This window comes from Eucyclogobius newberryi, unplaced genomic scaffold (genome assembly GCF_026437365.1).
Source record: "Eucyclogobius newberryi isolate DKJ021-1_F unplaced genomic scaffold, fEucNew1.0.hap1 SCAF_25, whole genome shotgun sequence".
NCBI classification, from domain to species: domain Eukaryota; kingdom Metazoa; phylum Chordata; class Actinopteri; order Gobiiformes; family Gobiidae; genus Eucyclogobius; species Eucyclogobius newberryi.
In genome coordinates this window covers 105,758-124,456 of record NW_027315890.1, presented here as the reverse complement: position 1 = coordinate 124,456, position 18,699 = coordinate 105,758, and the positions used below count along the sequence as shown (strand labels likewise).

General features: G+C 48.2%; 1 protein-coding gene across 1 annotated transcript in view; it reads right to left on the bottom strand.

The window, feature by feature from the left end:
- Positions 1-18,699, bottom strand: part of tmprss15 (transmembrane serine protease 15) — a 65,890-nt gene that overhangs the window by 11,100 nt on the left and 36,091 nt on the right. Inside the window, exons 15-23 of the mRNA XM_072459675.1 lie at positions 14,928-15,053; positions 13,532-13,675; positions 12,327-12,437; positions 11,080-11,194; positions 10,510-10,602; positions 4,702-4,745; positions 3,553-3,639; positions 1,986-2,130; positions 1,734-1,915 (exon numbers count right to left, since the gene is read on the bottom strand). Of these exons, the coding sequence (XP_072315776.1) occupies positions 1,734-1,915; positions 1,986-2,130; positions 3,553-3,639; positions 4,702-4,745; positions 10,510-10,602; positions 11,080-11,194; positions 12,327-12,437; positions 13,532-13,675; positions 14,928-15,053 (1,047 nt within the window). The remainder of the gene's footprint in view (positions 1-1,733; positions 1,916-1,985; positions 2,131-3,552; positions 3,640-4,701; positions 4,746-10,509; positions 10,603-11,079; positions 11,195-12,326; positions 12,438-13,531; positions 13,676-14,927; positions 15,054-18,699) is intronic.

Sequence of the window (18,699 nt, the reverse complement as noted above, 5' to 3'; positions counted from 1 at the left end):
GTGTGACCGACCACTGAAGCTCTGACTGGACGCTGTGAGAGCGTGTGACCGACCGCTGAAGCTCTGACTGGACGCTGTGAGAGCGTGTGACCGACCGCTGAAGCTGACTGGACGCTGTGAGAGCGTGTGACCGACCGCTGAAGCTCTGACTGGACGCTGTGAGAGCGTGTGACCGACCGCTGAAGCTCTGACTGGACGCTGTGAGAGCGTGTGACCGACCGCTGGAGCTGACTGGACGCTGTGAGAGTGTGTGACCGACCGCTGGAGCTGACTGGACGCTGTGAGAGCGTGTGACCGACCGCTGAAGCTGACTGGACGCTGTGAGAGCGTGTGACCGACCGCTGAAGCTCTGACTGGACGCTGTGAGAGCGTGTGACCGACCGCTGAAGCTCTGACTGGACGCTGTGAGAGCGTGTGACCGACCGCTGAAGCTGACTGGACGCTGTGAGAGCGTGTGACCGACCGCTGAAGCTCTGACTGGACGCTGTGAGAGCGTGTGACCGACCGCTGAAGCTCTGACTGGACGCTGTGAGAGCGTGTGACCGACCGCTGAAGCTGACTGGACGCTGTGAGAGCGTGTGACCGACCGCTGAAGCTGACTGGACGCTGTGAGAGCGTGTGACCGACCGCTGAAGCTCTGACTGGACGCTGTGAGAGCGTGTGACCGACCGCTGAAGCTGACTGGACGCTGTGAGAGCGTGTGACCGACCGCTGGAGCTGACTGGACGCTGTGAGAGCGTGTGACCGACCGCTGGAGCTGACTGGACGCTGTGAGAGCGTGTGACCGACCGCTGAAGCTCTGACTGGACGCTGTGAGAGCGTGTGACCGACCGCTGAAGCTCTGACTGGACGCTGTGAGAGCGTGTGACCGACCGCTGAAGCTGACTGGACGCTGTGAGAGCGTGTGACCGACCGCTGAAGCTCTGACTGGACGCTGTGAGAGCGTGTGACCGACCGCTGAAGCTCTGACTGGACGCTGTGAGAGCGTGTGACCGACCGCTGAAGCTGACTGGACGCTGTGAGAGCGTGTGACCGACCGCTGAAGCTCTGACTGGACGCTGTGAGAGCGTGTGACCGACCGCTGGAGCTGACTGGACGCTGTGAGAGTGTGTGACCGACCGCTGGAGCTCTGACTGGACGCTGTGAGAGCGTGTGACCGACCGCTGAAGCTCTGACTGGACGCTGTGAGAGCGTGTGACCGACCGCTGAAGCTCTGACTGGACGCTGTGAGAGCGTGTGACCGACCGCTGAAGCTCTGACTGGACGCTGTGAGAGCGTGTGACCGACCGCTGAAGCTGACTGGACGCTGTGAGAGCGTGTGACCGACCGCTGAAGCTGACTGGACGCTGTGAGAGCGTGTGACCGACCGCTGAAGCTGACTGGACGCTGTGAGAGCGTGTGACCGACCGCTGAAGCTGACTGGACGCTGTGAGAGCGTGTGACCGACCGCTGAAGCTGACTGGACGCTGTGAGAGCGTGTGACCGACCGCTGAAGCTGACTGGACGCTGTGAGAGCGTGTGACCGACCGCTGAAGCTCTGACTGGACGCTGTGAGAGCGTGTGACCGACCGCTGAAGCTGACTGGACGCTGTGAGAGCGTGTGACCGACCGCTGAAGCTGACTGGACGCTGTGAGAGCGTGTGACCGACCGCTGAAGCTCTGACTGGACGCTGTGAGAGCGTGTGACCGACCGCTGAAGCTCTGACTGGACGCTGTGAGAGCGTGTGACTGACCGCTGAAGCTGATTGGCTCCTGCAGCTGCATTAGGGCCATGTCGGCCCGCTTGATTCGCCGGTCATACAGTGGGTGGATAATGATGCGTCTGATTGGCCGAGACTGGACCTCAGGAGCTGAGGGTTGTGATTGTGCAGTGAGGCCCAGCAGTGCACGCCAAAGCTCCACGTGCATGTTCTTCCTGAGGTCAGAGGTCACAGAGGTCAGAGGTCAAATTTAAGAAACAAACTTGTGTGAGTATGCAGTCAAACCCGTAGACGCAGTGGGCGGCGGTCAGAAGCCAGTCTGCACCAATCAGAGTAGCCCCACACACATGACGATTCCTCCAATGAAGAGACACCATCCAAGGCCACGCCCCTTTTACTGCATCAACTCCGCCCACAATTTTTCTACTTCCTGAAACAGAAAAAAAAAAGTTTTAAGCAAATTTAAAAAAAAAACCATAACCTTAACCAAACTGTATTTTATCTGAATGAAAGTAGGGGGATCCCGAGGCGTTCCCAGGCCAGAGAGACATAGTCTCTTCAACATGTCCTGGGTCTTCCCCGGGGCCTCTTCCCGGTGGGACATGCCTGAAACACCTCCCGAGGGAGCTGAACAAGACCCCGAGATACTTGAACTCCTCCACTTGGGGCAAAGACCCCCCACCATAAATAAATGATTAACTTTAAATAAATAAGTCCAGACTTATTCTTCCAACTTTGTTTAGTTGTGTTTGTGTGTGTCTCATTGTGTGTAAAGATGGTCTTATGTCGTCTTGTGTGTGTCTCATTGTGTGTTAAGATGGTCTTATGTCGTCTTGTGTGTGTCTCATTGTGTGTAAAGATGGTCTTATGTCGTCTTGTGTGTGTCTCATTGTGTGTTAAGATGGTCTTATGTCGTCTTGTGTGTCTCATTGTGTGTAAAGATGGTCTTATGTCGTCTTGTGTGTGTCTCATTGCGTGTAAAGATGGTCTTATGTCGTCTTGTGTGTGTCTCATTGTGTGTAAAGATGGTCTTATGTCCTCTTGTGTGTGTCTCATTGTGTGTAAAGATGGTCTTATGTCGTCTTGTGTGTGTCTCATTGTGTGTAAAGATGGTCTTATGTCGTCTTGTGTGTCTCATTGTGTGTAAAGATGGTCTTATGTCCTCTTGTGTGTGTCTCATTGTGTGTTAAGATGGTCTTATGTCGTCTTGTGTGTGTCTCATTGTGTGTAAAGATGGTCTTATGTCCTCTTGTGTGTGTCTCATTGTGTGTAAAGATGGTCTTATGTCGTCTTGTGTGTGTCTCATTGTGTGTAAAGATGGTCTTATGTCGTCTTGTGTGTGTCTCATTGTGTTTAAAGATGGTCTTATGTCCTCTTGTGTGTGTCTCATTGTGTTTAAAGATGGTCTTATGTCCTCTTGTGTGTGTCTCATTGTGTGTAAAGATGGTCTTATGTCGTCTTGTGTGTCTCATTGTGTGTAAAGATGGTCTTATGTCGTCTTGTGTCTGATCTTTGTGGATTCAGTTTGTTCCGTTCTTTTGGACATAAATGAGGTGAATAAACGTCACATTCAGAAGAGAAATAGTCTCTATGAGGCACAGTCCAGTCGCTCCTTCAGGGACATGATGGCCTCTGTCACACCAGGAGGGGAGGAGTTTCACACTAGGAGGGGAGGAGTTTCACACCAGGAGGGGAGGAGTTAAGCATGACCCGGCATAACTTCTGATCCTGATCCTGATTCTGATCCTGACGTTCGTGAAAGATGTTTTAAAATAAACTTACTACTTATGGCAAATACTCGGGAATCAAACCGGAGACGCCCTGGAGCTGGGGTGAATCAGCTTGTACTCACCAGAGCTCTCTGATTGGACGGCTGACTCGCCTCTCGTCTCCCATTGGTTAAACTCAAACGTGAAGTTCACCTGTCGCACTCCACAAGCTGAAAATAGTTCTGGGTTAGTCGCCTGTCGCCTGAACCAAACCCAGACCAAAACAGGACTAAACAAGTCTAAACCAGGTCTAAACCAGGACTAAACCAGGACTAAACCAGGTCTAAACCAGGTCTAAACCAGGACTAAACCAGGACTAAACCAGGTCTAAACCAGGACTAAACCAGGACTAAACCAGGACTAAACCAGGTCTAAACCAGGACTAAACCAGGACTAAACCAGGTCTAAACCAGGACTAAACCAGGACTAAACCAGGACTAAACCAGGTCTAAACCAGGACTAAACCAGGACTAAACCAGGTCTAAACCAGGTCTAAACCAGGACTAAACCAGGACTAAACCAGGTCTAAACCAGGACTAAACCAGGACTAAACCAGGACTAAACCAGGTCTAAACCAGGACTAAACCAGGTCTAAACCAGGTCTAAACCAGGTCTAAACCAGGACTAAACCAGGTCTAAACCAGGTCTAAACCAGGACTAAACCAGGACTAAACCAGGTCTAAACCAGGACTAAACCAGGACTAAACCAGGACTAAACCAGGTCTAAACCAGGACTAAACCAGGTCTAAACCAGGTCTAAACCAGGTCTAAACCAGGACTAAACCAGGACTAAACCAGGTCTAAACCAGGACTAAACCAGGACTAAACCAGGACTAAACCAGATCTAAACCAGGACTAAACCAGGTCTAAACAAGGTCTAAACCAAGTCTAAACCAGGACGAAACCAGGACTAAACCAGGACTAAACCAGGTCTAAACCAAGTCTAAACCAGGTCTAAACCAGGACTAAACCAAGTCTACACCAGGACTAAACCAAGTCTACACCAGGACTAAACCAGGACTAAACCAGGACTAAACCAAGTCTACACCAGGACTAAACCAGGACTAAACCAGGACTAAACCAAGTCTAAACCAGGACTAAACCAAGTCTAAACCAGGACTAAACCAGGACTAAACCAGGTCTAAACCAGGACTAAACCAGGTCTAAACCAGGACTAAACCAGGTCTAAACCAGGACTAAACCAGGTCTAAACCAGGTATTGTGTGACTCACGTTGGTTGCTGCAGCTCAGAGACACGACGCTCTCACACTTTTCCCTGAGAAACCAGAAACACATTTTCATTAAAGGAGGAATTTTCTACTAAATGGACTTTTGGAACAAAAGTGGATTCAATAAAATGATGTATTATTTTAGGAGCAGATTTCCAGGTAAAAAGCATTTATAGGAAAATAAAAAACAATTTGTGTAACTGAAAAAAAGTGTGAATGACATTTGGTCCGTCATCCCAGTCACTTCTTCAGTTCCTCCAACACAGAAGTGACCCTAACCCTAACCCTAACCCTAACCCTAACCCTAAGCCTTCTTCAGTTCCTCCAACACAGAAGTGACCCTAACCCTCCGACACAGAAGTGACCCTAATCCTAACCCTAAGCCTTCTTCAGTTCCTCCAACACAGAAGTGACCCTAACCCTAACCCTCCGACACAGAAGTTACCCTAACCCTAACCCCTAACCCTCCGACACAGAAGTGACCCTAACCCTCACACTAACCCTAACCCTCCGACACAGAAGTGACCCTAACCCCTAACCCTAACCATCCGACACAGAAGTGACCCTAACCCTGACCATCCGACACAGAAGTGACCCTAACCCTAACCCTCCGACACAGAAGTGACCCTAACCCTAACCCTAGACCCCAACCCTAACCCTAAACCTAACCCTAACCTTCCGACACAGAAGTGACCCTAACCCTCACACTAACCCTAACCCTCTGACACAGAAGTGACCCTAACCCCTAACCCTAACCATCCGACACAGAAGTGACCCTAACCCTGACCATCCGACACAGAAGTGACCCTAACCCTAACCCTCCGACACAGAAGTGACCCTAACCCCTAACCCTAACCCTCCGACACAGAAGTGACCCTAACCCTCACACTAACCCTAACCCTCCGACACAGAAGTGACCCTAACCCCTAGCCCTAACCCTAACCATCCGACACAGAAGTGACCCTAACCCTAACCCTAACCATCCGACACAGAAGTGATCCTAACCCTAACCCTAACCCTCCGACACAGAAGTGACCCTAACCCCTAACCCTAACCATCCGACACAGAAGTGACCCTAACCCTAACCCTCCGACACAGAAGTGACCCTAACCCTAACCCCAACCCTAACCCTAACCCCTAACCCTAACCCTCCGACACAGAAGTTACCCTAACCCTAACCCTCCGACACAGAAGTGACCGTAACCCTAACCCTAACCCTAAGCCTTCTTCAGTTCCTCCAACACAGAAGTGACCCTAACCCTAACCCTCCGACAGAGAAGTTACCCTAACCCTAACCCCTAACCCTAACCCTCCGACACAGAAGTGACCCTAACCCTCACACTAACCCTAACCCTCCGACACAGAAGTGACCCTAACCCCTAACCCTAACCATCCGACACAGAAGTGACCCTAACCCTAACCGTAACCATTCGACACAGAAGTGACCCTAACCCTAACCCTCCGACAGAGAAGTTACCCTAACCCTAACCCCTAACCCTCCGACACAGAAGTGACCCTAACCCTCACACTAACCCTAACCCTCCGACACAGAAGTGACCCTAACCCCTAACCCTAACCCTCCGACACAGAAGTGACCCTAACCCCTAGCCCTAACCATCCGACACAGAAGTGACCCTAACCCCTAACCCTAACCATCCGACACAGAAGTGATCCTAACCCTAACCCTAACCCTCCGACACAGAAGTGACCCTAACCCCTAACCCCAACCATCCGACACAGAAGTGACCCTAACCCTCCGACACATAAGTGACCCTAACCCTAACCCCAACCCTAACCCTAACCCCTAACCCTAACCCTCCGACACAGAAGTGACACTAACCCTAACCCTCCGACACAGAAGTGACCCTAACCCTAACCCTAGACCCCAACCCTAACCCTAAACCTAACCCTAACCCTAACCCTCCGACACAGAAGTGACCCTAACCCTCACACTAACCCTAACCCTCCGACACAGAAGTGACCCTAACCCCTAACCCTAACCCTCCGACACAGAAGTGACCCTAACCCCTAGCCCTAACCATCCGACACAGAAGTGACCCTAACCCCTAACCCTAACCATCCGACACAGAAGTGATCCTAACCCTAACCCTAACCCTCCGACACAGAAGTGACCCTAACCCCTAACCCCAACCATCCGACACAGAAGTGACCCTAACCCTCCGACACATAAGTGACCCTAACCCTAACCCCAACCCTAACCCTAACCCCTAACCCTAACCCTCCGACACAGAAGTGACCCTAACCCTAACCCTCCGACACAGAAGTGACCCTAACCCTAACCCTAGACCCCAACCCTAACCCTAAACCTAACCCTAACCCTAACCCTCCGACACAGAAGTGACCCTAACCCTCACACTAACCCTAACCCTCCGACACAGAAGTGACCCTAACCCCTAACCCTAACCCTCCGACACAGAAGTGACCCTAACCCCTAGCCCTAACCATCCGACACAGAAGTGACCCTAACCCCTAACCCTAACCATTCGACACAGAAGTGACCCTAACCCTAACCCTCCGACAGAGAAGTTACCCTAACCCTAACCCCTAACCCTCCGACACAGAAGTGACCCTAACCCTCACACTAACCCTAACCCTCCGACACAGAAGTGACCCTAACCCCTAACCCTAACCCTCCGACACAGAAGTGACCCTAACCCCTAGCCCTAACCATCCGACACAGAAGTGACCCTAACCCCTAACCCTAACCATCCGACACAGAAGTGATCCTAACCCTAACCCTAACCCTCCGACACAGAAGTGACCCTAACCCCTAACCCCAACCATCCGACACAGAAGTGACCCTAACCCTCCGACACATAAGTGACCCTAACCCTAACCCCAACCCTAACCCTAACCCCTAACCCTAACCCTCCGACACAGAAGTGACCCTAACCCTAACCCTCCGACACAGAAGTGACCCTAACCCTAACCCTAGACCCCAACCCTAACCCTAAACCTAACCCTAACCCTAACCCTCCGACACAGAAGTGACCCTAACCCTCACACTAACCCTAACCCTCTGACACAGAAGTGACCCTAACCCTAACCCTTACGGCCTTAAATCAGTTTGAAGGAGCTAAACGCTCAGACTGACACACTTTGGTTTATTCAGAAGGACAAACATGGCCTCTTTGACTCCGCACTCACACCAGTTCTTCTCAGTGTCTGAACAGCTCTTCATTGTCTGAGCAGCTCTTCACTACATGAAGAGAGCAGTTCTGTTCGTTGGATGTTCAACTGTTTGTCTTAAATGTGGGTTTGAAACAGGCAGTCATAACGGGGTGTGGCCTAAAACTCCTCAGTGTTTGAGCTGCTCCTCAGTGTTTTCAGAATCTGAAAAAGGGGACTTCCGGAATGATGGAGTCTTAGTGCGGACGTGTTGGTCTAGCTGCGATCATGACCCTGTTGTTCCTGTACAGGTCTTATACTGAGAGTAATGTGGTGCCGGGGGTTCCTGTACAGGTCTTATACTGAGAGTAATGTGGTGCCGGGGGTTCCTGTACAGGTCTTATACTGAGAGTCATGTGGTGCCTGAGGTTCCTGTACAGGTCTTATACTGAGAGTAATGTGGTGCCGGGGGTTCCTGTACAGGTCTTATACTGAGAGTCATGTGGTGCCTGAGGTTCCTGTACAGGTCTTATACTGAGAGTAATGTGGTGCCGGGGGTTCCTCTACAGGTCTTATACTGAGAGTAATGTGGTGCCGGGGGTTCCTGTACAGGTCTTATACTGAGAGTCATGTGGTGCCGGGGGTTCCTGTACAGGTCTTATACTGAGAGTCATGTGGTGCCTGAGGTTCCTGTACAGGTCTTATACTGAGAGTAATGTGGTGCCGGGGGTTCCTGTACAGGTCTTATACTGAGAGTAATGTGGTGCCGGGGGTTCCTGTACAGGTCTTATACTGAGAGTAATGTGGTGCCGGGGGTTCCTGTACAGGTCTTATACTGAGAGTAATGTGGTGCCGGGGGTTCCTCTACAGGTCTTATACTGAGAGTCATGTGGTGCCTGAGGTTCCTGTACAGGTCTTATACTGAGAGTAATGTGGTGCCGGGGGTTCCTCTACAGGTCTTATACTGAGAGTAATGTGGTGCCGGGGGTTCCTGTACAGGTCTTATACTGAGAGTCATGTGGTGCCGGGGGTTCCTGTACAGGTCTTATACTGAGAGTAATGTGGTGCCGGGGGTTCCTGTACAGGTCTTATACTGAGAGTCATGTGGTGCCTGAGGTTCCTGTACAGGTCTTATACTGAGAGTAATGTGGTGCCGGGGGTTCCTGTACAGGTCTTATACTGAGAGTAATGTGGTGCCGGGGGTTCCTGTACAGGTCTTATACTGAGAGTAATGTGGTGCCGGGGGTTCCTGTACAGGTCTTATACTGAGAGTAATGTGGTGCCGGGGGTTCCTCTACAGGTCTTATACTGAGAGTCATGTGGTGCCGGGGGTTCCTGTACAGGTCTTATACTGAGAGTAATGTGGTGCCGGGGGTTCCTGTACAGGTCTTATACTGAGAGTCATGTGGTGCCGGGGGTTCCTGTACAGGTCTTATACTGAGAGTCATGTGGTGCCGGGGGTTCCCGTACAGGTCTTATACTGAGAGTAGTGTGGTGCCGGGGGTTCCCGTACAGGTCTTATACTGAGAGTAATGTTGTGCCGGGGGTTCCTGTACAGGTCTTATACTGAGAGTAATGTGGTGCCGGGGGTTCCTGTACAGGTCTTATACTGAGAGTAATGTGGTGCCGGGGGTTCCTGTACAGGTCTTATACTGAGAGTAATGTGGTGCCGGGGGTTCCTGTACAGGTCTTATACTGAGAGTAATGTGGTGCCGGGGGTTCCTGTACAGGTCTTATACTGAGAGTAATGTGGTGCCGGGGGTTCCTGTACAGGTCTTATACTGAGAGTAATGTGGTGCCGGGGGTTCCTGTACAGGTCTTATACTGAGAGTAATGTGGTGCCGGGGGTTCCTGTACAGGTCTTATACTGAGAGTAATGTGGTGCCGGGGGTTCCTGTACAGGTCTTATACTGAGAGTAATGTGGTGCCGGGGGTTCCTGTACAGGTCTTATACTGAGAGTAATGTGGTGCCGGGGGTTCCTGTACAGGTCTTATACTGAGAGTAATGTGGTGCCGGGGGTTCCTGTACAGGTCTTATACTGAGAGTCATGTGGTGCCGGGGGTTCCTGTACAGGTCTTATACTGAGAGTCATGTGGTGCCGGGGGTTCCTGTACAGGTCTTATACTGAGAGTCATGTGGTGCCGGGGGTTCCTGTACAGGTCTTATACTGAGAGTCATGTGGTGCCGGGGGTTCCTGTACAGGTCTTATACTGAGAGTAATGTGGTGCCGGGGGTTCCTGTACAGGTCTTATATTGAGAGTAATGTGGAGCCGGGGGTTCCTGTGCAGGTCTTATATTGAGAGTAATGTGGAGCCGGGGGTTCTTTCTTGTCGTTGGGGTAATGGATTAAAAAAAGTTCCATATCGGTACATGACTAGTAAAAATACAGCTGGCGGCACTAGCATAATGCTAGCATTTAGCTCGCAGCAAAATGATACTATTGGACCACTTTATTCTTCATCATGTCTTCGTGTCTGTATCTGGTCAAATAAAATGAATGGATTGTTTCCCAAACAGAGGTCTGTGAGTGGGTGTTTTTCCACAGTGGGACGACGTGTCAATCAGGCGACTTGTTTCTTTTACCAATGTTGTAATTCAAATTGATCCGTGCTTGCCATAGATTATAGATACATAATGTAAGATGTCTCTGGAGATACACCAGGGGGCGCTCTCGCTCTTACACTGCAGACGTGTGCAGACTGTGATTGGTCACAAACACCGAGACAAAAGGAGAATCTTCGGGACGAGACAAAATTGACGTCCAGAGTCCAGACCTGAGACAGACACACTGTTACACACTAATCTGTGACGCACACACACCCGCACCTGTGCCCCTCCATCACCTGTGCCCCTCCCGTACCTGTGCCCCTCCCGTACCTGTGCCCCTCCCTCACCTGTGCCCCTCCCTCACCTGTGCCCCTCCCTCACCTGTGCCCCTCCCTCACCTGTGCCCCTCCCTCACCTGAATCCCTCCCTCACCTGTACCCCTCCCTCACCTGTGCCCCTCCCTCACCTGTGCCACTCCCTCACCTGTGCCCCTCCCTCACCTGTGCCCCTCCCTCACCTGTGCCCCTCCCTCACCTGAATCCCTCCCTCACGTGTGCCCCTCCCTCACCTGTGCCCTTCCCTCACCTGTACCCCTCCCTCACCTGAGTCCCTCCCTCACCTGTGCCCCTCCCTCACCTGTGCCCCTCCCTCACCTGAATCCCTCCCTCACCTGTGCCCCTCCCTCACCTGAGTCCCTCCCTCACCTGAGTCCCAGGTATCTGCAGGTGAAGTCGCTCAGACTTTGGCTCCAGTTTGAGGAGCAGACGGAGAAGTTTGAGGAAAAAATCTGAAACTGGAGACGCTTCAATTCCATAAACACTGGAGACACAAAAAGAAACAAGAGGAGACTAAAGGAGACTAAAGGAGTACTAAAGGAGACTAAAGGAGTACTAAAGGAGACTAAATGAGACTAAAGGAGACTAAAGGAGTGCTAAAGGAGACTAAAGGAGGACTAAAGGAGAACTAAAGGAGACTAAAGGAGAACTAAAGGAGACTAAAGGAGTACTAAAGGAGACTAAAGGAGTACTAAAGGAGACTAAAGGAGTACTAAAGGAGACTAAAGGAGACTAAAGGAGACTAAAGGAGTGCTAAAGGAGACTAAAGGAGACTAAAGGAGAACTAAAGGAGACTAAAGGAGAACTAAAGGAGACTAAAGGAGTACTAAAGGAGACTAAAGGAGACTAAAGTGTACTAAAGGAGACTAAAGGAGGACGACTAAAGGAGAACTAAAGGAGACTAAATGAGACTAAAGGAGACTAAAGGAGTACTAAAGGAGACTAAAGGAGACTAAAGGAGAACTAAAGGAGACTAAAGGAGTACTAAACGAGACTAAAGGAGACTAAAGGAGAACTAAAGGAGACTAAAGGAGACTAAAGGAGACTAAAGGAGACTAAAGGTGTACTAAAGGAGTACTAAAGGAGACTAAAGGAGACTGAAGGAGAACTAAAAGAGACTAAAGGATTACTAAAGGAGTACTAAAGGATTACTAAAGGAGACTAAAGGAGACTAAAGGAGTACCAAAGGAGACTAAAGGAGGACTAAAAGAAACTAAAGTAGTCCAAAGGAGAACTAAAGGAGACTAAAGGAGTACTAAAGGAGACTAAAGGAGAGTAAAAGCGTACTAAAGGAGACTAAAGGAGAACTAAAGGAGACTAAAGGAGACTAAAGGAGTACTAAAGGAGACTAAAGGAGTACTAAAGGAGACTAAAGTAGAACTAAAGTAGAACTAAAGGAGACAAAAGGAGTACTAAAGGAGACTAAAGGAGACTAAAGGAGAACTAAAGGAGACTAAAGGAGAACTAAAGGAGAGTAAAGGAGTACTAAAGGAGACTAAAGGAGAACTAAAGGAGACTAAAGCAGACTAAAGGAGACTAAAGGAGTACTAAAGGAGACTAAAGGAGAGTAAAGCAGCACTTGACCAGGTCTAAAGCAGGTCTACACTTGGTCTCACCGCACTGGGCCTCGTCGGTTCCATCGTCACAATCTAAACGTCCATCACACTCGAACTCAGCAGGAACACAGAGACCAGAGAAGCACTGGAACTGATCCTCCAAGCAGGGCTCTAAAACAGAGAGAGCTCTAAAACAGAAGAGAGCTCTGAAACAGAAGAGAGCTCTAAAACAGAAGAGAGCTCTGAAACAGAAGAAACCTCTGAAACAGAAGAGAGCTCTGAAACAGAAGAGAGCTCTGAAACAGAAGAGAGCTCTGAAACAGAAGAGAGCTCTAAAACAGAAGAGAGCTCTAAAACAGAAGAGAGCTCTAAAACAGAAGAGAGAGCTCTTAAAAAGAAGAGAGCTCTGAAACAGAAGAGAGCTCTGAAACAGAAGAGAGAGCTCTGAAACAGAAGAGAGCTCTGAAACAGAAGAGAGCTCTGAAACAGAAGAGAGAGCTCTTAAAAAGAAGAGAGCTCTGAAACAGAGGAGAGCTCTGAAACAGAAGAGAGCTCTGAAACAGAAGAGAGCTCTGAAAGAGAAGAGAGCTCTGAAAGAGAAGAGAGCTCTGAAACAGAAGAGAGCTCTGAAAGAGAAGAGAGCTCTGAAACAGAAGAGAGCTCTGAAACAGAAGAGAGCTCTGAAACAGAAGAGAGAGCTCTTAAAAAGAAGAGAGCTCTGAAACAGAGGAGAGCTCTGAAACAGAAGAGAGAGCTCTTAAAAAGAAGAGAGCTCTAAAACAGAAGAGAGCTCTGAAAGAGAAGAGAGCTCTTAAACAGAAGAGAGCTCTGAAAGAGAAGAGAGCTCTTAAACAGAAGAGAGCTCTGAAAGAGAAGAGAGCTCTTAAACAGAAGAGAGCTCTGAAACAGAAGAGAGCTCTGAAAGAGAAGAGAGCTCTTAAACAGAAGAGAGCTCTGAAACAGAAGAGAGCTCTGAAACAGAAGAGAGAGCTCTGAAACAGAAGAGAGCTCTGAAACAGAAGAGAGCTCTGAAACAGAAGAGAGCTCTAAAACAGAAGAGAGCTCTAAAACAGAAGAGAGAGCTCTTAAAAAGAAGAGAGCTCTGAAACAGAAGAGAGCTCTGAAAGAGAAGAGAGCTCTGAAAGAGAAGAGAGCTCTGAAACAGAAGAGAGCTCTGAAACAGAAGAGAGAGCTCTGAAACAGAAGAGAGCTCTAACCCACAGGACACTTTACATTGACAGTGTTGTGTTTGTTTGACCTCTGACCTGGTGACCCCAGGTTGACCCCGGAGCTGAAGTTTGCCCTGAATCCTCGACCAGAGCCTGACCCGTCCGTCAAGAAATACAGAGACATCTGATTGGTCAAGGAGAAAAGGTCATGGACGGGGCCTCGGGTTCCTGTGAAAACACCTGAGAAAAGAAGAAAACCTGTTCAGATCCTGTTCAGATCCTGCTCTAAACCTGTTCAGATCCTCATTAAACCTGTTCAGATCCTGTTCAGATCCTCCTCTAAACCTGTTCAGATCCTGTTCAGATCCTGCTCTAAACCTGTTCAGATCCTGCTCTAAACCTGTTCAGATCCTGCTCTAAACCTGTTCAGATCCTGCTCTAAACCTGTTCAGATCCTCATTAAACCTGTTCAGATCCTGTTCAGATCCTGCTCTAAACCTGTTCAGATCCTGCTCTAAACCTGTTCAGATCCTGTTCAGATCCTGCTCTAAACCTGTTCAGATCCTGCTCTAAACCTGTTCAGATCCTGCTCTAAACCTGTTCAGATCCTCATTAAACCTGTTCAGATCCTGTTCAGATCCTCCTCTAAACCTGTTCAGATCCTGCTCTAAACCTGTTCAGATCCTCATTAAACCAGTTCAGATCCTGTTCAGATCCTCCTCTAAACCTGTTCAGATCCTGCTCTAAACCTGTTCAGATCCTCATTAAACCTGTTCAGATCCTGTTCAGATCCTCCTCTAAGCCTTTTCAGATCCTCCTCTAAACCTGTTCAGATCCTGTTCAGATCCTCCTCTAAACCTGTTCAGATCCAGCTCTAAACCTGTTCAGATCCTCCTCTAAACCTGTTCAGATCCTGTTCAGATCCAGCTCTAAACCTGTTCAGATCCTCCTCTAAACCTGTTCAGATCCTGCTCTAAACCTGTTCAGATCCTCATTAAACCTGTTCAGATCCTGTTCAGATCCTCCTCTAAGCCTTTTCAGATCCTCCTCTAAACCTGTTCAGATCCTGTTCAGATCCTCCTCTAAACCTGTTCAGATCCTGCTCTAAACCTGTTCAGATCCTCATTAAACCTGTTCAGATCCTGTTCAGATCCTCCTCTAAACCTGTTCAGATCCTGTTCAGATCCTCCTCTAAACCTGTTCAGATCCAGCTCTAAACCTGTTCAGATCCTCCTCTAAACCTGTTCAGATCCTGCTCTAAACCTGTTCAGATCCTCATTAAACCTGTTCAGATCCTGTTCAGATCCTCCTCTAAACCTGTTCAGATCCAGCTCTAAACCTGTTCAGATCCAGCTCTAAACCTGTTCAGATCCTGCTCTAAACCTGTTCAGATCCTCCTCTAAACCTGTTCAGATCCTGTTCAGATCCTCCTCTAAACCTGTTCAGATCCAGCTCTAAACCTGTTCAGATCCTGCTCTAAACCTGTTCAGACCCAGGAGAGTAGAGTCCGGTTCTGGTCCATCTCTGATCTCCAATGTGTCGTAGGTCGTTTCAAGGTCAAAGTCCAAGAAATGCAGCTGAAGGTTTTTGCCGACTTCTGCATGAAGTCTCCAGAGACCTGAAAAAAGAGACTGGTTTAGATCTGCAGAGAGACCTGGTTTAGATCTGTGCAATAGTGTTTGCAGTAGTATCAGCAGTATCTGCAGTAGTATTGGCAACATTTGAAGTAGTATTTGTTGCGGTATTTGCAGTAGAATTTCCAGTGTCAATACCCAAGGCGGGGTCTTTTCCACAGATTGGTGGTGAGTAGAGTTTGGTGCAGAGTACCTTTAAGTTTGAGGTGTAGAGCAACTTTAAGATTGAGGTGTGGAGCACCTTTAAGTTTGAGGTGTAGAGCACCTTTAAGTTTGAGGTGTAGAGCACCTTTAAGTTTGAGGTGTGGAGCACCTTTAAGTTTGAGGTGTAGAGCACCTTTAAGTTTGAGGTGTAGAGCACCTTTAAGATTGAGGTGTGGAGCACCTTTAAGTTTGAGGTGTAGAGCACCTTTAAGTTTGAGGTGTAGAGCACCTTTAAGATTGAGGTGTAGAGCACCTTTAAGTTTGAGGTGTAGAGCACCTTTAAGTTTGAGGTGTGGAGTACCTTTAAGATTGAGGTGTAGAGCACCTTTAAGATTGAGGTGTAGAGCACCTTTAAGTTTGAGGTGTGGAGCACCTTTAAGTTTGAGGTGTAGAGCACCTTTAAGTTTGAGGTGTAGAGCACCTTTAAGTTTGAGGTGTAGAGCACCTTTAAGTTTGAGGTGTAGAGCACCTTTAAGTTTGAGGTGTAGAGCACCTTTAAGATTGAGGTGTGGAGCACCTTTAAGATTGAGGTGTAGAGCACCTTTAAGTTTGAGGTGTAGAGCACCTTTAAGTTTGAGGTGTAGAGCACCTTTAAGATTGAGGTGTGGAGCACCTTTAAGTTTGAGGTGTAGAGCACCTTTAAGTTTGAGGTGTAGAGCACCTTTAAGTTTGAGGTGTGGAGCACCTTTAAGTTTGAGGTGTGGAGCACCTTTAAGTTTGAGGTGTGGAGCACCTTTAAGTTTGAGGTGTAGAGCACCTTTAAGTTTGAGGCGTGGAGCACATTTAAGTTTGAGGTGTAGAGCACCTTTAAGTTTGAGACGTGGAGCACCTTTAAGTTTGAGGTGTGGAGCACCTTTAAGTTTGAGGTGTAGAGCACCTTTAAGATTGAGGTGTGGAGCACCTTTAAGTTTGAGGTGTAGAGCACCTTTAAGTTTGAGGTGTGGAGCACCTTTAAGATTGAGGTGTGGAGCACCTTTAAGTTTGAGGTGTAGAGCACCTTTAAGTTTGAGGTGTAGAGCACCTTTAAGTTTGAGGTGTAGAGCACCTTTAAGATTGAGGTGTAGAGCACCTTTAAGTTTGAGGTGTAGAGCACCTTTAAGTTTGAGGTGTGGAGCACCTTTAAGTTTGAGGTGTAGAGCACCTTTAAGTTTGAGGTGTAGAGCACCTTTAAGGTTGAGGTGTGGAGCACCTTTAAGTTTGAGGTGTAGAGCACCTTTAAGTTTGAGGTGTAGAGCACCTTTAAGTTTGAGGTGTGGAGCACCTTTAAGTTTGAGGTGTGGAGCACCTTTAAGTTTGAGGTGTAGAGCACCTTTAAGTTTGAGGTGTAGAGCACCTTTAAGTTTGAGGTGTGGAGCACCTTTAAGTTTGAGGTGTAGAGCACCTTTAAGTTTGAGGTGTAGAGCACCTTTAAGATTGATCTGTCAGATCACCACCTGGACTCAATTTTAGAACTTTGCACTTTGGTCTCAAAATTTCTGCCATGAACATAATAAATACTTTTGGAATGAACTTTTGGGGCAGAAAAAAAGGCCAAAGAACAAAAAAATGACACAAACCATCGAGGAAACGACACAAACACATGGAAACAATTACAATGAAACTTAATTCAAAAATGGACATATATGGGACTAAATGGGACGTGTATGTAGGACATGTAGGACATGTTGTGCTGTAATTGTATTTATGTTTTGTCATACTTTGTCCTTTGTGTTAATGTCATTAGCTTAACAATGAGAATCGGCGAAGGACTAATTAAAATTGTATCCGGGGGCTGGAAAAACGCAACAATGGCGTAGTGGTTGGAGATGGATGTGCGAGTGAGTCATATTGACGGCTCAGGAGCGCAACCTCAAAAATCAATGGAAGCCACAGTAAAAATATGATGCTCACTTTAAAAAAGTTTATTCTGCAACCTGCTTCCGAAGAGTGCACACGCTTTTTTGCTCGCTCCGCTTGCTATCGCTGCTTTCCTTATTTATTTTGCTTTTTAATCAGTTTTTGTCTTCCAAACATTTTTGCTTTAGACCTTGTCAAGTAAACCAAGGATTTTAAGAAATTTTTTCCAGTTTTAACGACATATCTGACGCCAGCGACATGTCGGGAGAAGAAGGGAGAAAGACTGAACGCTGTCGGAAATATCAACAAGAAATTAATGAGCTGAAAACACAGATATTTGTTTTGGAATCTGAAAAAGTTCTTCACGATACCATTCCTGTGTCAACCGACGGTAAGAAGAGCACACTTTTTACAAGAAAAACTGCTACTTTCAACCTAAACCGCAGTGACTCTGTGTCGTTTCCAAAACTGTCTAAAAACCAGAAAGATCAGGCTGTTTCTTGGAACAAACTTGGAGCAAAGCCTAAACGATACAAAGATAACGTGAAGTCACCTAAAATACAGCTCACCAACAGATTTTTACCACTTTCAGAGATGGAATTAAATGAAAAAAGGAACGATGACGTGGCCAAAATACAGCGAGGAGGAACTGTGCCAAAAGCCAAGGTCACACGGATTGTTTTGATAGGAGACGGCGCGATAAGTCACGTGACGCATGAAAAGATAAACACACATTCTTTTCCAAGCGCCACTGTTTCTGAGATAACGTCACTCCTTCCAAATATTATGGCTAAGCATGGAGGAGCTAAACAGCTGATTGTGCACGTGGGTGCAGTGGACATGCGGCGGGAACAGACTGAAGTTTTGAAAAAAGACTTCTTGAAGTTATTCGACATGCTTGATAAAATGGAAATCAAAACATTCATAAGTGGACCTCTTCCAAACATCGACAGGAGGATAAACAAGTTTAGCCGGCTTCTTCAGCTGAACACATGGCTGTCCAAAGAGTGTGCCCCGAGAGGACTACACTACATTGAGAACTTCCATCTATTCTGGAAACGAGAGGACCTGTTTAAGAGAAATGGCCCCCACCTATGCAGAGGTGGAGTGAGGGTGCTGACAGAGAACCTGCTCCACGCTCTGAGGCATTGGACTGGGCCTGGACAGGGTCCTGAGCAGATAGTTAGAGAAGAGAGGAATGAGAGAAGAATTCCTGCTCCATCAGCCAGAGACCGAGCCAATGTTTCAACATCAAAAGCACCACAACCTCAGCCTCCACCAAAGGATTCATCAGCAGCTGCTCCACCACCACCAGCAAAGGATTCAGCTCCAGCTGCTCCACATTCACCTCCACCGCCTCCAGCAATGGAACAATCTTCAAAGGCCTTGGACCCATCTGTGACAAGCCCAACAACATCCCTGTCATCGCCCCTGCCTTCACACCAGCCCTGGGTTCCCCCTGCAACATTTACTCCCACTAAAGATTCATCATTCTCCTTCTCATCTCCACTCTCACCCATGGGCCTTCCCAGCCATTTTGAAAGTCTGATCAAATCAGGCATTAAGATGGCTCCACTCACGCCCAATATA